At 31.0% G+C, this 16,032-nt stretch overlaps 2 protein-coding genes across 3 annotated transcripts; one reads left to right on the forward strand and one right to left on the reverse strand.

Annotated features, from left to right (window-relative positions):
* The first annotated feature begins 5,062 nt into the window (after positions 1-5,062).
* Positions 5,063-9,349, forward strand: LOC145193174 (uncharacterized). Of its 2 annotated transcripts, XM_090065687.1 has the most exons (4): positions 5,063-5,210; positions 5,288-5,585; positions 8,293-8,386; positions 8,824-9,349. In XM_090065687.1, exons 1-4 carry the CDS (start codon positions 5,188-5,190, stop codon positions 9,207-9,209), a joined length of 801 nt encoding a protein of 266 aa, XP_089921813.1. In that variant the 5' UTR covers positions 5,063-5,187; the 3' UTR covers positions 9,210-9,349. The 2 variants fall into 2 exon arrangements, with proteins under 2 accessions (XP_089921813.1, XP_089921814.1); XM_090065688.1 differs by lacking the exons at positions 5,063-5,210; positions 5,288-5,585 and adding an exon at positions 5,634-6,390.
* A 3,237-nt stretch (positions 9,350-12,586) lies between these two features.
* On the reverse strand, positions 12,587-15,732 carry LOC145193371 (uncharacterized). The gene is made up of 5 exons (XM_090100819.1): positions 15,290-15,732; positions 14,926-15,163; positions 14,645-14,829; positions 13,582-14,556; positions 12,587-12,886 (listed from the first exon to the last, which is right to left on the reverse strand). The coding sequence occupies exons 1-5, from the start codon at positions 15,680-15,682 to the stop codon at positions 12,665-12,667; spliced, it is 2,013 nt and encodes a 670-aa protein (XP_089956945.1). The 5' UTR covers positions 15,683-15,732; the 3' UTR covers positions 12,587-12,664.
* Between the last annotated feature and the right edge of the window lie 300 nt (positions 15,733-16,032).

Genomic DNA, 16,032 nt, shown 5'->3' on the forward strand with positions numbered 1-16,032 from the left:
TGAGTTGATTGAACTTCATGGTATGTCAGTTGATTGTCGATCCAAGACCAAATATTTTCACTTGGGTTGAGATCTGGTGATCTAGGGCACCAGGGCATCACATTGAACTTTTTTTTCAAAAAATATTCTTTGGTTGAGTGAGCTGTGTGAACTGAAGCCCCGTCTTGTTGAAAGATGAATTGCTTGCTTCTGCCCTACAAGTGTCTGATTAATGGAACTAAACACGTTTCCAAAGTATTCTTGTAGTTGTATTGATTAATTCGGCCTTCGTACAGCTCACAGAAGCCTATACCTTTGTGAGAAAAACATCCCCAGATGCTAACCGAATCTCCACCGCCTTGTCGACGATGTTGCAAAAACCTGTCTGAATATTTCTCAGTTGCAAATCTTTTGACATAGATTCTCCCCTTGCGGTTTACGACTTGAAAATTAGCTTCATCACTCCAAAAAACTTTTGCACACTGTTCTACAGACCAGTCCAGCCTTTCTTTGGACCACACTCGTCGTTAACGTTTATCCGTGATTGAAAGAATGGGTTTTCTAGCAGCTGTTTACGGTCCAATACCTTTGTCCAACAACGTTCGTCTCACGAGCTCTCTGCTAACTTTTGGATTATTTTTTGACTCGTTGAAGATTTGTGCTAGCTTTTTGTTGCTGAGTCTGGGTTTTTCTCTGCTCATTCTGAATATACCTCTTTTGTCACGGTTGCTGAGTTTGGATGGTCTCCCAGTACGCAGCATGTCGGAGACGTCCTTGGTAAGTTCCCAGGTTTTTCGAACGCAAGATTCAGAAACGTGAAGTATTTTGCCTTTTTGAACGTTTGTGTGATTTTTTGTCCTCGCCATACCAATAACTTGCCACTTGATCTCACTAGATACTGTTTTTCAACCCATTTGCACAAAATTGAAATTAATTTGAAATTTATAATATTTCTAGTTGATTTTTAATGAGTTAAAAGCTGCATAATGATGTTGCGATAAATTTTTTGATTGTAAACGATTCAATTTGACTTTATTTAAAAGTAAAAAAAATTTTCGCACCGGATTTATCAATTAATTAGCAAATAATTGATCCTAAATAAAATCGTTTAAACTTTTGTGACACCTCTTAATTTGTATCACCTACCTTTTAATGAAATTTTTGAGTAAACAGTGATGAGTCAAAACCTACTTTTTTTTATTTTGTTAACAAATAACCTTTAAGGTGAGTTTCCACTCATCCGTTTTAGCTACGGGAAAGACAACGGGATGGGAAAAGTAATCACGTAAACATGCGCAGTGATTAACTTTCAAATTAAATTACAAGCTGCGCATGCTCACGTGATTCATTTTCCCATTCCTCTCCCTTTCCCGTGGCTAAAACAGATGAGTGGAAACTCACCTTTATACAATATTGGAAAAAAAATTATTTTGAAACCTTTTTCCGTTAGATTTTTATTCAAGAAAAACCGAAGATAGTATCTTAAAATTCTGTAATCGTTTAAACTTTCGTGAATAGCTGTATCTGACTAAAATATCTAATCGTACAAAAAAATGTATGTAAATTTATAACTATACATAAGTCATCTCAAAACAATTTTACACCTTATTAATTTTGAAATCAGTAAATTGGAAACTTATGAATTTATTTTTATTCATAGAGACAATGCCTTTTTATATTACGACGCGAAAAATCATAAATTCTTTCGACCATATTTTAAAAACAAAGCAACATTTTGACAATGTCGTTAAATTTTTATAAACTAATTCTGCACTGTATGGTCATTAAACCCTGTCACGTCGTTTGTCCACCACCAGGGCCAGGTCACAAGTAAACATTCAGTCGCTCTTGATTGGTCTTCTTCACATTTTGTAGGCTCGTAATTGCACTTCTTGAGCTCGTAAGAGAAAATATTAGTTTGGAAAATAAAAGATTTTTTCGTTTACATTTTATTCGTACAGTAGAATCCCATTAACTCGGACTCTGAAGGGGTATATATTTTTTGTCTGACTTAGCGAATGTCCGAATTAACCAAAGCTCTCGTTAAGTCAGACTTTTTGAAAATGTCCGACTTATTGAGATTTCGAGACTTATCGAAAGTTCCTCGATATATAAATATTACGTACATATATACTAAACAATATAATCTTATGTGAAATATATATTTTTGTATATATGATATATACTATAAACGAAAAAAGTCCAAAAAATGATGTTTGTTTCAGTGACTCGCACAATTATTTTTCAAACAGCTTTAAAGCATTCAATGTTATTTGAAACGACGCAAAAGAAATTAGTTTTCGAACGTTCTAAATTTTGAATTTTAATTGATATTTTTAAATTTTTAATGTAATAGTTAACAACAAATAGAATTTAATCGAAGCTTAACTAAATCGAAAGCTCTCCGTGAAAATGTTCAGTTACGTTTAATTATATTTGACGCAAAAGTATTTTATTTTCGAGCGTTTAGAGTTTGGAATTTTGATTGAAATATTGGAAGTTTTGTTATTATACGCACTTATATGCAAATTCAAAATAAAAGTCCTAGTTAAGCGAAGTTTTTTGCCGAAGGGACCCCAGAAAACAGTACTAGTTAGCGAATGGTCCGACTTAACCAGGGTATGACTTAAGCGGATGATTTTACAGTAAGTTGATAGAGAATGTTCAAAGGGAATTGAAATTCTGTCCGACTTAATAAAAGTCCGACTTATCCAGGGTCCGAGTTAACGGGATTCAACTGTAGTTAGGAAAAATTCTAAGTTAAAATTTTTACCTGCTGAACAAAAATGAAAGTTCCTCAAAGTTGTATTTGGTTATTTTGCTTTAAAATTCCCTAAAACGATTTGTGATGGAGAAGATATGTTAATAGCTTTTGAAAAGTATGATCAATAACTTTATCATTTTGAGTGTCACTTCTTTTAGAAAGTTTCGTTCATTACTATTTTTCTGTTAGAAAATTTAGCACTATTCTGCTTCGTGAAATCTAGTTTTGGATCTCGTTTTTGTTACAATTTTTAAGGTCTAATTTGGAAAATCTGAAAATATCTGGCGGTGCAGCTATTTTTAGATTTTTAAAATCGATTAGATCAATTTAATCATTTTCCACAATTCTAAGGGTGAAAAATGTTCCAACTTTTCCGCACTCATCAAGTATTTTGGTCACTTCAACACAAGTATTTTCAGCTTAACTTTTCAGCATCAAGTATTTTGCTCACTTATCGGATTTCATTTCTTGATAGTAAAGTAATGCGAAACACCAGTTATTCTTCGAGTTATAATCCCAAGTAGGCTGCTAACAATTATCCGAGTTATTATCCCAAGTAGGTTGCTAACAAGGGTTGAAGGGAAAAAGGGAAAATACCCGCACAACCCTTTAAACTACTAAAGTCCTAACCTAAATCTTAAACTACTCATCAAATTATCATCTTATATAGTATTGTTCATTTTCCCTGTGTGTAAATGGCATCTGGATACAATTTTTAGAATTATGAACTTTTCACAAACAATTTTTTTAAAGAATAATTTAACCGTTAATAAATTTTTGATGCTTATTCTACATTCAAAAAAGACTTATTTTTTGCAATTCGAATTGTTTTCATACATATCTCTGAAGCCTTGCTGTATACTTTAAGTCGGTAAAATATTTGAGCAAAAACTGGAGCTCAATATCTGAGCAATAACTTTGCCTGGAGTTATTTACTAAATCAGGAAGACCTGGTTATCCAAATATAGAATTAGAAAGTCTAATATATCGTGGTGAAATACCTTGCCTTTTTCCTCTCAGTAAGCCCTCAAAGATGCAGACTTTAAGAGACATTTAATATCCCATTTGAAAGTAATTCTTTGTGAAAGTCAAAAGTAGCTGTTCGTAGTTTTCAGTTTTCTTAATTCCCCAGAAAGTCATGAACTTCTGCAACAAAACTGTTGCAAACTTCTGCAACAAAACTGTTGCAAACTTCTGCAACAAAACTGTTGCAAACTTTTGTTCTCTTCAGCTTCATGCTGAACTTGTTACACACGGTGATCTTCCTTGTTTGTGATTTTTTCATTGACTAGAAATATGTAGTTCTCCAACACCTCCAAGATCTCTTACCAAAACTCTCGGAGAGATCTTGGAGGTGTTTGAGAACTGCCAATTTCTAGTCATTGAAAAAATGTTTCATAGAACATTCTAAATACTTCCGAAGAGAATTATGTGAAGAGTTCTAAGATCCCGAGTGATCAGCAGAGTTTGTGAATCATTTGATAATATTTTACTCTAATTAGAATTAACAAAAAATGTAAAAGTTCTCCCTTCGTGTTAACTTAAATGTGAAAGTTACCCCATCCGTGTTAACTCAAACGCACATTAATTTTAAAATGATACATTTGAAAAACATATTTTTTATGCAAAATCATCTTTTGTGTTCTTGTTAATGCTGTATTTGACGCATTTAGATTGAATAAAGTAAAATGTATTCAAGGTTAATAACTTTTGAAAGAATTTCCAATAGAGATTCAGCTGGGCATTTTTTTTGTTCTTTTGTTTTATGTCCTTAGACCATATGTGATTAGAAATCCCTTTTGAAAAATACCCCCCGCTAGACCTTTAGAGCATAAAAATTGGTTTTATTGAGCGTAAAACGTATCTATTCAAAATTTGGTTTAAAAAATACTGTTAATTTTTTAAGCGTGCTTGCAAAATAAATTTCAAAAAAATCATCAATAAATCATAGATCATAATAAATAAATTATTACCTTTACAAATAAGTGATTCAAATAAGTTCAGAAAAACGTTTAGTTCTAAATAAATCAATTCTACTTTATTTGCTTACTAGTGTAAAACGTCCTTTCGTAAATATTACTTATAGCATGCGTTAAAAAAATGAACGCAGTTCGTTATCGAATTAAAGCCTTTACTACAGTAAATATTTATTTTTAAAAGTTATCACTTAAGCAATAAAAGTCTGGCCATAATGTAAGTCTGAGGTAAAGAAGAATTAAAAATTTACTAAAATAGTAAAATGCAAATTGAAGATTTTGAAAGGAATTTGTTGCTTGGAATACTGCAACCATGGCATCATTATTCTCAACTTTATGCTTGATTTTAGGATCAGAGATTCATTATTAGAAACTCATGATTATAACTTAACATTATGCTTTTTAGCTTTAAAATCAGAAGTTTGAAAATTTCACAGTTACAAATATACAATAATTGGCTTTTTTAATATGCGATTTAAAATGTTAAATTGGTAAGTAGATATGATAAGATTTTAGTCTAATTTAAAATTCTAAAATTTTGTATTTTATTTTTTCTTCATTTATCTAGGTGTTTTTGTCAAATATTTTTTGAAACAGCCGTTATGTGCTTCATTACACGACTTCCGTGCATTCATTACGCTTTCTTCAACATTGCAAAAGACTGGTACTTAAAGGGTGACGTCAATAAAACGTTGCGTTCTATATCAAGGATAGACTGCGGAACTTCTTGCTTAACTAATCCTTTATGTATTGCTTTCAACTACAAAGCAGATGAGAGTTTATGTGAGATGATTTCAAGCTCACAACTGAGAGAAACAAGAGTGGGTTGGGATTTATTGACGACAAACATGACCAGTGATAAAAATGTAAGAATTATTTCTTAGAAATATACTGAGGGAAGAGTAAATAACAGTTTACAACTTACAATTTTTAAAAACAAAGAAAAACTAATTATTAATAACTAAATATAAAGTTGGTTAGGATAGTTCCTAATGAATGATAATAATTGTAAATAATAAATGATTGATTTTAAAATTTTTCAAAAAAAAAAAATGTTTTAATTCTCTTTAATAGGCTTTTACATATATACATTATATATATACTAACACAATTTAGTGTTACATTTTATGCTGATCACAAATATACAGTGTATCAAGACTACAGTATCTCACGTTTCTGTTATTGGCGGGGGGAAAAAATTCATGATTTTCTCATTTTGTAAAAAAAAAAAAAAATGAGAAAATCATTAAGAATGTTGTATTCAAAAGTTGTTTTGAAAAACTCGAAATTTAGCGCGTTATTTATTTTCATCTAAAAAAAAGTTTGGAATTTTTTTTTTATTTAAAAGGTTGCCTGTGTCATGTGACATGAACTAAAGTGAATCAGTATTTCGCAAAACTAAGCGTTGTAATAAACGTGTTGAAAAATATTTTCTAAAGAATTATTCCTTTTTTAGATTTTTTACATGGCATTATTATTAATAAATACTTTTCAATTGGACTTTGTTAACATAAGCCCAACTTCAGTATTTTGTTAATAATTAATCAACAATTATTTGCTGCAAGAGCACGTTTGTGTTGGATACTCAGAGAGATGAGTGTGTTTGATTGGAAGTAGATCGGTTAGGTTATCAACATGTATTTGTTGTGGATGGCGAATCAGATAATACAGGTATTGAATCTAGTCAAGTTGATTCTTTTTCTTGTTTAATAAATCAAGTGAGAAAAAGGTTACTGATTCGTTTTCGGTTAGCGTCTTGTTTAGCTCTACTACAGAAATAACTGGTAGTGTACTACAATCTGTCCGAAGGATAAATTCCTTGAGCAATATTTCTTCGTGAAAATGACTTCATTAACAGCTGCTCTGCTTTAGCCAGTAGGTAAAGAGACTTCCTTAGCCTTATGAACAATATACCTTCTCACTAACTTTCAAAGTCTTAAAAATAGAAATATCTAAGGGCTGAAGATGATCAGTATTATAAGTAGGTGTGCTTATTAATGTCATGTTTTGATTCCGAGCTGAATAGTATTATGGGAAATGTGTGATTGAAACTCATAAAACTTCATCCTTTTAGAAAAAGTCTTTGCTTCTCATTTCTCGTACTACTTGGTCTCAGACGTCAGACTTTAATCCTCGTACTACTTGTCTCAGACATCCTCTGAGAAAAACGTGCTTAGAAATGGAATTCTAGGTTTGAAAAGGCCTTAAATACACATAGTCCATAAATAGTCCATAAATGCTCGTATTTTGTCCTCTTTAAGGAGACAAATAAAAAGTATGCTAACTTATTAAAAGTATTTTTTGACCGTTGATGATGATGACTTACGTTATAGCACAAGACTAATATTCATCTTTGCAAATATTTCTCAGCCACGTTTACACTTTCAAATTTTGCAAATTATACTGCCTATAAATGAACAAGATGAACATAATGTCTTGAATTTCGTATCAGATTGAACTCGTAACTCAAACGTAAATGACATTAGAGCTATTTACGTTAAGCCTTTAATTATTACACTCAAATATCTTTTAAAAAAGGAATAATAGTTAGTGAAACAAGACTCCTTAAGGAGTTTACTAAAAAAGGTCCGTTAATACCTTTAGGTTAAAAAATTTGATCAGTTTACCACTTTCGAAAGCAATACTATTATGATAAAGTTGATTCTAACCGGAAATGTAAACAAGATGCCGTTCGTTTCAATCTAACCACCTAAAATTTAACCATAAATATTTTACAAAAAGGAAAAGAAGACAACTCCCAAAACAAAGAATCTAATAAAAAACGTCAAAAAATGCGAAGGCGAAAGAGGAGGCTAGAAGTGGGGAAGCTGATTCAAAATCATAGAAGTTGCAGTTGGATACGCCGTGATCATTAAAGAAAAAGAGGAAGAAGAAGGAAGAGGTAGAAACAGTGTTATTGAAATTTAAAGTCGAGAATTCATTATTGATAAAAAAGATTATCTAAAGGAAAAAGATTGGTGTAGTTAAAATTTAAGAAATAACGCTCCCAAAGAAAAGTACACGCGTAATGTAATAAAGTCAAAATGTTACTGTTACAAAGAACCTTGAGACACATCCCAATAACTTTACACAACCTTCCTCCCAAACTACGTATCACTAACATCCCCCATAACCCTAATTTAAAAATAACTGAAGGTAAAAAAAAGCAGTATAAAAAAGATCTGCCTCACAATGTAATAAGCTATAACTTCAAAAATTCGAAAAAATTGCTTTAAAGTTGAACTAGTAATTTGTCGTAAGAGTCAAAATATATTTCTATAAACTACATTTATAAATAATGTACATCATCGTTAGTTAGCACTTAGAAAAACGAGATAAAAAAATTATTTGCTGTTCGTCCACCGTCGTTCTCTAACCGTGAGCATCGTTTTTATTTTTAAATAGAATTCTAAATAAAGCTCTTGCTATACCGGTTTTAAAAAGTGGCATATCAAGGTCTGACAAAAACAACCAGAACGAAATGTAAGAACAAATCTATTTTATATTTGTGTCAAAATTTTAAAGTCAAAATCTTTTTTTAAATTATTGTTATTTAAAGTTTAATTTCATCAGGTTGGACCATTCTGCGAACAAAGCTATCCATGTCTAAGTAACGAATGGTGTCGAGATGTCTGCCAGGAAGTCAACCATACCTACATTTGCTTAAGTAAGAATCTTTACAGAATTGAACTATTTTAGAGTGATACTTAACCTGCTTTATAAATGTCAAAAAATTTATTTTGTTTTAGTTAATAACAAAGTAAACAAAAAAAAAAGTATTTTAAATTTAAAACAAAGGTTCAGGTTTTTGCAATCTTTCAGCCAAAACCTTTAAATCAAAGTCCTTGTAATTGTTGGTTAGCTTTTATCGATTTGGAAAAAACTTCAAATTCAATTTCAAATTAATTCAAAATTTTAATTAAACTTTTGTTAAAAAGTTTATTTTAAAAACATGTTTTTTTGATTAGTTTCACTAACTTCTCAAACCTTCATACCTTCTTATTTTCATAGCAAAAATCACGGCCTGCAAAACGAAGAAACTTATAAATAGGTTTTTGGGTTTTTTCAATATGATCGAATAAAGTTTGAAACGTTTCTATTTAGAGAACAAAAACGTCGCAAGCTTGAGTAGGGTGTTTCAGTCATCCACTTACAGTTATAACACCCGTCCAGAAATGGCGATTGATGGTGATTTGCAGACGACATCTTATACACAAATGGATCCAGTAAACTGGCTTAAAGTAGATTTGCTATATATTTATAAAATTACCAGTATCAAAGTGATCAACAGATTGGTTTATCCCGAAAGATTGATTGGCTATAACTTAATGACAAGCACAAAAGATGAAAATTATCAGCAACTTGCAACGCTAACTAAAGATTGGCAGCAAACGTTTAGCTGCTCAAATAACGTGCGCTTCGTACTCATTACAAAGGTACCCAGTAATGATCAATATCTTCACGTTGCGGAGATCGAAGTCTGGGTTTGAATCGTATTATCATTTATAATTGTATTATTATAATGACAGGTTAAATGACTTTTTTACAGAAAACTTTGTAGAAAAAACTAATTGATGACTATTTAACGTTTGTAAATATTCGTAAAAAACTAGATTCTGAACTAATAAAAGCTATTTAATAACATACTATAAATCAATGATAAAAGAAAGATATATTATAGACGAAAGAGCGTGCAGCTGTAAATTTACTAAAACTATGCAAATAAAGTTATACAAATTACTGTTACTATAGTTACACAAACGACTGTGCTAAAGAAATGCTGTTCTACTAAAAGTTATTAAAAGTGTTGGACGTTTTTTACAAATGTACAACAAAAACTGACAATTCAAGAAAATTAGAATTTGAAGCTCAGTTTATAGCAAATTAAAAATACCCGCCTCACATAAGAGGTCCAACGGAAATATGATTAAGAAGAAATTTAAAAGATAAGTTTTAAGGAGGGATACGAAAGAAAATTTAGAGTTATTCCAGTAAAGATAAAACAAAGAAACCTGATAGAAAATACAAAAATTTATAAAAAATAAAATTCATACCGTAAAAATATCTTATTTTGCACAAAAATTTGACTTCGTAATTTTCATCAATAAAAAACTGTTTTAAACTTGTACTATATTGATGTAAACCAGCAAATCATTTACTTAAGAAATCTAAAATCTATTTTAATTGTTACTTTATACAAATTAAAAAAGTAATTTTTCAAGATTGTTTAAAAAATGTACCATGTTAATCAGGGGTCTGGGACAACATTACCTAAATAAGAATAGCTTTTTGATACATGATGGGATTGGTACTAAGTAACCTCTTTTTTTTTTACTTTATGAAAGACTAAGAACTCTAAGGTTTAATTAGAAACAAAAAATCTATTTTAGTATTATTTTGCCCCATTGAAAGTCTAATTCGGGCACTATTTCATTTTGTTCGAAGATTATTAGCATGTTAGATGACCAACAACATTTGTTGTAACTTTGTACATTGTGCAAAGTTACCCCAATTTCCACCAAAAACGTTCTTCAATCACAAGATTGCTAATCTTTATTTTTTATATTGATATTTGGTTTAACACTTAGTATACTACATAACCAATGCCATATCAAAAACTTCAAACAGTTTATTCACTTTTGAGTTCAATTCTAATTTTCTGCACAGATAAATAACTTTTTCCTGTCTATTTCTATGTTTAAATAAAACGGCTATGTTGAAAAAATGGCTATGCTATGCTATAAACGTTCTATGTTTAAATAAAGCTCCAGCCTACCGAAATGTAGTAAAAAAATGAAAGTATAAGCTCCGAAGAGGGCCTTAATGAATTTCTTCATTTTAAAAGAATAGCCACTTTTTATAATTAAAGTAGTTTGTAGTTTTTAGTAATTAGAGTACTTTGCGCATTTCCCCAGTGCCTAAACAAGTCCGCATCTACATACTACAAATCCCTACCTAAAAAAACCTTACAGCATGCATATTTACTCATACAGACCTTTTTAAAATGAGTTTTAGCCCCCAGAGCTTATATGGATGAAAACATATACAACCTGACATAACGGTCTGCAAAAATTCTTTGACAGTCTTGAAAACATGTCACAAGAACTAAACGTTACCAAAGAGACAAAGTTAAACCTATTCACACAAGACCCTAATCTGAAACAGAGAGTCCTCTTAAGTCCACCAGCTACCTATACAAAAGCAGTCAGGATAGCAAGAGTTAACAACTTTTTTATCAACGATAATAACGAACAAATAATTGAGTTGTGAAAACCAAAAATGACCAAACTACAGCCTAAACCCACGAAGACAAACACTGTAACATTTGCTGACAATGATGAACCTCCACAAAGAGCTTACAAAGTGATTTAGCCGTAATTTAACTTAAGAACAGTCGTTGTTTTTAATTTGTCTTATTCCACCTTTAGATTAGATTATGTTAGAGGAACCTTAACTGATAATTGGAGAAACGCAAAACATTCTTCTACTTTACATTGTCAACTTCAAAAATTAAAATTTGAATAAAAATCAAATAATATAGTAATAGTTCAGTCTTAGTTAAAAAGCTGATTTCTGAAACGGTCTTTATCGCTTTACACTCTTTAATCGCAATATTTGACTTCAAAAGAGCTCTACTATTTTTGAACGCACGCCGAATTGATAAGAAAATTTTTCCCCAGTTTCAAACTTTTATACAACCTCTAATCTTTGTGTCATAAGTTAACAGATGATTAGAAAAACAGCAAACCGATTGGTCAAATAAAATGAACTGTGTCAATCAATCTAAAAACATCAAAATATCTTGAGAATAATTTAAAAATTCCTTTCAACTTTGTCATTCATTCTAGAAAATAACCATCATTAGCCATACGGAAATAAAATTGAGTCTAAAAAACAAGCATAAGGCATTAATCTGAGGCGACAGACATAGAGGATTATAGCAAATTTCATCGCTATAGTTATTTCTCAACTAAAACTAAAGTAAAGAAACTTATGAGTATTTCGTTGCACTTTAATATAATTATTCATGATGCTAATAAGATTATAAAAATGTTTTTTTTAAAAAAAAATTATTTTTCTATTTTTATACTAGATGAAACAAATGAACTTCAATCTAGTTCCAGTGAAAAAAACACCATCGAAGTTTGCAATTTTTAGCCCCTCCTTGATTCATCAATTCAACAACATGATATAGTCTTTACATTTCTCATTTAAGCATTATTGCTAATTGTAAATGTTTACATAAATGCAAGACTGTATTACATGGATTGTTACTGTATATCGAAAATGCCTACTTAACTGTAAATTAAACTAAATTGTTTTTTAACTGCGACATTCTATGAAAATTCAAGACCGAGTTTAGGAGCCTCAAAAGAGTTTTTTCTGTTATTCTTTTACAACGCGATTAGGAGGTCATGAGGCATATTTTTTCACTATGAGATTTAAAAAATAAATGAACAAAAAAATCCCAAACCCTAAATATTACACTATTCTCTGGCTAAAAGCCTTTTTCTTTTCTTCTTATCAGAAGGATGTATTAGATAATTATCATAATTCAATAAGAAAATTGAATGCTTTGTTATTACATTATTTATAATTTTCAATGTATGATTAGATTTAGAAAAAAGTGATTGAGTAATAACATTTAAATTAGTTCACATATTTCAAAACTAATTAAATCAAATGACTTATGTGCGTCAATTTTTCATTTCCTTGAACTAGAATCAGTTAAATATGATTAAAATGATAAATGTATCAGACTTTTATTTATAGACTTTAAGAATAGGTTTTTAAATGGTCATTAGTTAATTTACGCTTTTAATTTTATGGTCGTAACCCTTCTAACTTTCTAAAAAAAGAGTAAAAATTGAGTTCTTCAATATTCTTACTTAAAATTAATCACGTTTAACAAGTACAAAAGAAATGCCCCGAATAGTTTCTCATTTCACGGGCTACCATACATAACAATAACGCTCGACTCGTGGTTTTCGCATTTATTCAACCAATCACACTGTCTTTTAGCAACAAGGTTAACGAAAAATGTATGTCCGCTCCAACTGGAACGAAGTCCACAACCAAATCTTACCACATGAACCATTGTAATTGGATATCCGAAGCTAACTGCCGTGCTCCAAGCTTTATCCATAGTGGGCTTGGCTTCCTTAGCCTAAAAATAAAAGTTGATATACTTCTACAACATTTAGAGTGTTAATTATTCAGGTTCTGGATAACCAACAAAAAATAAAAATTTCAGAATTTTGATAAAACTTTTAAAATTGTCTATTGATTTAAATTAGTAGATATATTAATATAAGTAAGTATTTTACACTTGTAACATGATTTTTCACGTTATTGCAAGGTTTAACCCTTGAAACGTTTGTGCTAACACATGTTTTACAATACTTTTTTACATACTTTCAGACAATTTTTACATACTTTAAGACAATAGAGCTATCCCAAAACAATGAAAGGACAAAAAATCACTACAAGCTTAAATTGATCTGGATATATTAAATTGCTCTTGAAAGTTTGAAGTAAAATACTTAAACCAATCTGAAGCTGAATTCTGTTGCAGGCCAAGAGAAGTATCAATAGATTAGTTGCTAGTTATGCTTTTTTTATACTTCTACAATTTATACAAAATATGTTAAGTTATTACAATTTATACAAAACATGCAAATTTTTGAAATGAATCAGGTAAAACTAAGTTTACAATTGTTAAAATGGATCATTAAAAAACCTTATATCCTCAATATCAAAAATTTGATCTTTTCAAAGAATCCCTCTTTTTTTTTAGTTGTTATTCACCTTAATTTTAAATGAGCTTTTAGTATTTAAAATTTTTGTTTGTTAAAAACTTACGTAATTAGTAACTGCATTTTGTACTGCTTTATTTATTTGATTCATTTTATCGCCAGGGGGGAACCTTGAACTTTTTTGGGCCCAACCAACAACAACATTTCGACCATGTTTTCGAAAAATACTCACAAACCAACCTGTAACAGAATGGGCATCGAAGCCTGATACTTCGTTATAAGAGTTAACTGTAAAATAATAGGCAGGATATAACTGGCTCAATGAGTCCTTTAATATGTTTCTGAAATCATCATTGGTTCTTCCGACGTATCTGATCATTTCTCTTTCCACTTCACCAGTCAAAATTTCTTGAACAACGTATTTTTCTTCGCATGTATTTCCTCTCCAACCTGATGGACAAGAGCATCTAAAAGTACAAGAGATATCGGTAATGTCTGTACACGTTCCACCGTTTTTACATGGCAGGCTTAGACATTTTGGCGTGCAACAGGAATAGCCACCACCAAAAATGTTGTTGCAGAATTGCTGTTTCGGAACACAGTTATCGTCCCACCCACAGGTATTTTTGGTAAGTGGATTGCACGTCTTGATTCCAAGATCAAGTTTTTTCGTTTCGCAATAGTTGTAATAGAGCGGAGCCATCCATTTTAAAATATCTTTGTAGTTAATATTTGGATACCTCTTCATGTATGAGCTAGAAAACAAGTTTAAGAGAGAACTCAACTCCATTTTAATTGGCATAGGTGATTCGAACTTTTGCTGAGACCAGTCTATCAAACTCTTTGCTGGTTTTGAACCGTACGATGTAATGTATTCCCTAGTAAAGCCTTCCACGGTAGCGCTGTTGACACTATTTCCCAAACTATTGCAGGATTGGCTCGTTTGTCCAAAACCGACACCTGATCCTAAATGAACATTTAGTCGTTCTTGATTGCACTTCTCAATATTTTCATCGTTGTTTCGTTTGTATTCAGCTTGTGAGTATCGCCTTGAAATAGCAGTTCTTGCGCCCATAGTTGTCTGAAACAAAGTATTTTTTTTTTACAAATAAAATACAATTAGTTCGATTGGGATATTTATGCAAACAACTTTAGGTTAAAGCTTTTACCTGCTGAAGAAAATGAGTTCCAAATTCTTCAATAAAACTGTTAAAAACTGACTGCCTTTGAGATATGGGCGCGCCATCTAACTTTTTAACTGCATTTAAAAAGCCTTCTGTAAAAGGAGGAGGGTCGAACGGACTTATTCTAACCGTATACGTGGAGCAAGTGGCATCATTCATTGTTAAAACTCCTAGAAAAAAAAAGCATTACAAGAATTTTAAATTTTAATTCTTTTTTTGAAAAAAATACAAAATGTTATAAATTAAAATTTCATGAAAAAAAAAACCTTTATTTTTGGTAAAAAATTCTTCATTCGTTTGATAATCAGAGCTTGATGAAAATGCTGCATCAACAAGAGGCGGAACTTTGGTTTTCATGCCAATACCCTCAAGCTCTGCACTGACCTCAGTTTCCATGTTGGATGTGAATGTGGTTCCCTGGGAAGATTTCGCCCCAACTTTTTGTTTGTAACCAGACACAGTTGTAATGATATCCGTACTCAGTGTCAAGCTGCATTGAACAACCTATGAAAATAATCCAAATTTTGATTTTTCTCGAAAGAAATTACTGATTTTTTTTAGACTAGGTTTTACTTGTTTAACAGTTTGAAAACTGTGAGAAGAGAAAAAGAAACGAGGAAAGAAAATTACCTGACGGACAGTGACACCGCCATGCAGCGCGTATCGACCTTCCGCTGTCAGGTAGGTTGGTACAAAAATGTAACCTGTTGAAAAGCCGGGATCTTGTGTGAAACCTGACGCGAACGGGTTACCCAAGAGAATGTTGTAGCCCGTCATCACTGATACAATATTTGGATATGGTTCATGGCTAGGATTGCACCAATCTGCATTACAAATTCCTACGGTTTCGATTGCGTTAAGACTGCTCAATAGAAGTAACAACTCTGCAATCATTTCTTTTTTTTCAAAGTTATTAGCCGTAAATAAGCAGTAACTGTTGTCACTTCGAGATGTTTTTTTTCTTATGAAAGAAATTATTTTCAAGGTTTTTATCTGATCATTAAAACAAAGATAAAATTTCATTCAGATGACAAAAGACTAATCAAATTACAAAAAAATTGAAATGTAGTTTAATTTAACCAATCAAAAACAATTGTTCAGAACTAATTGCTCGGGACCTAAAACAATAAAAGTTAAATGTAATGATAGTTTTGATTTTTACAAGGAGCGTTAATGTAATATTAACAGGAACTACACTATTATTGCCTTTGCAATCTTTAAATTAAAATCCATTTATGAAACGTAAACTTTTATGAAGTTTATATTTTAAAGTTGATTTAAGGAAAAATCACAAGGGAATTTCCAATCAATAACTGTTTTTATTATCCTTTACTTTATTATCCTTTATTGCTTCTAATAAAATCAAATGTAAG

This window comes from Hydra viridissima, unplaced genomic scaffold (assembly GCF_058129835.1).
Source record: "Hydra viridissima isolate aposymbiotic clone 2 unplaced genomic scaffold, HvirCarnegie_v1 scaffold_10, whole genome shotgun sequence".
NCBI lineage: Eukaryota > Metazoa > Cnidaria > Hydrozoa > Anthoathecata > Hydridae > Hydra > Hydra viridissima.

Excerpts from the sequence above, each read along its gene's own strand:
- LOC145193174 (XM_090065687.1), top strand. The coding sequence starts at position 5,188 with ATGCGATTTAAAATGTTAAATTG. Across the intron at positions 5,211-5,287 it reads CGATTTAAAATGTTAAATTG|GTGTTTTTGTCAAATATTTT; the intron begins GTAAGTAGATAT and ends TCATTTATCTAG. Across the intron at positions 5,586-8,292 it reads ACATGACCAGTGATAAAAAT|GTTGGACCATTCTGCGAACA; the intron begins GTAAGAATTATT and ends TAATTTCATCAG.
- LOC145193371 (XM_090100819.1), bottom strand. The coding sequence starts at position 15,682 with ATGAAATTTTATCTTTGTTTTAATGATCAGATAAAAACCTTGAAAATA. Across the intron at positions 15,164-15,289 it reads GCGGTGTCACTGTCCGTCAG|GTTGTTCAATGCAGCTTGAC; the intron begins GTAATTTTCTTT and ends TTATTTTCATAG. Across the intron at positions 14,830-14,925 it reads ATTTTTTACCAAAAATAAAG|GAGTTTTAACAATGAATGAT; the intron begins GTTTTTTTTTTC and ends TTTTTTTTCTAG.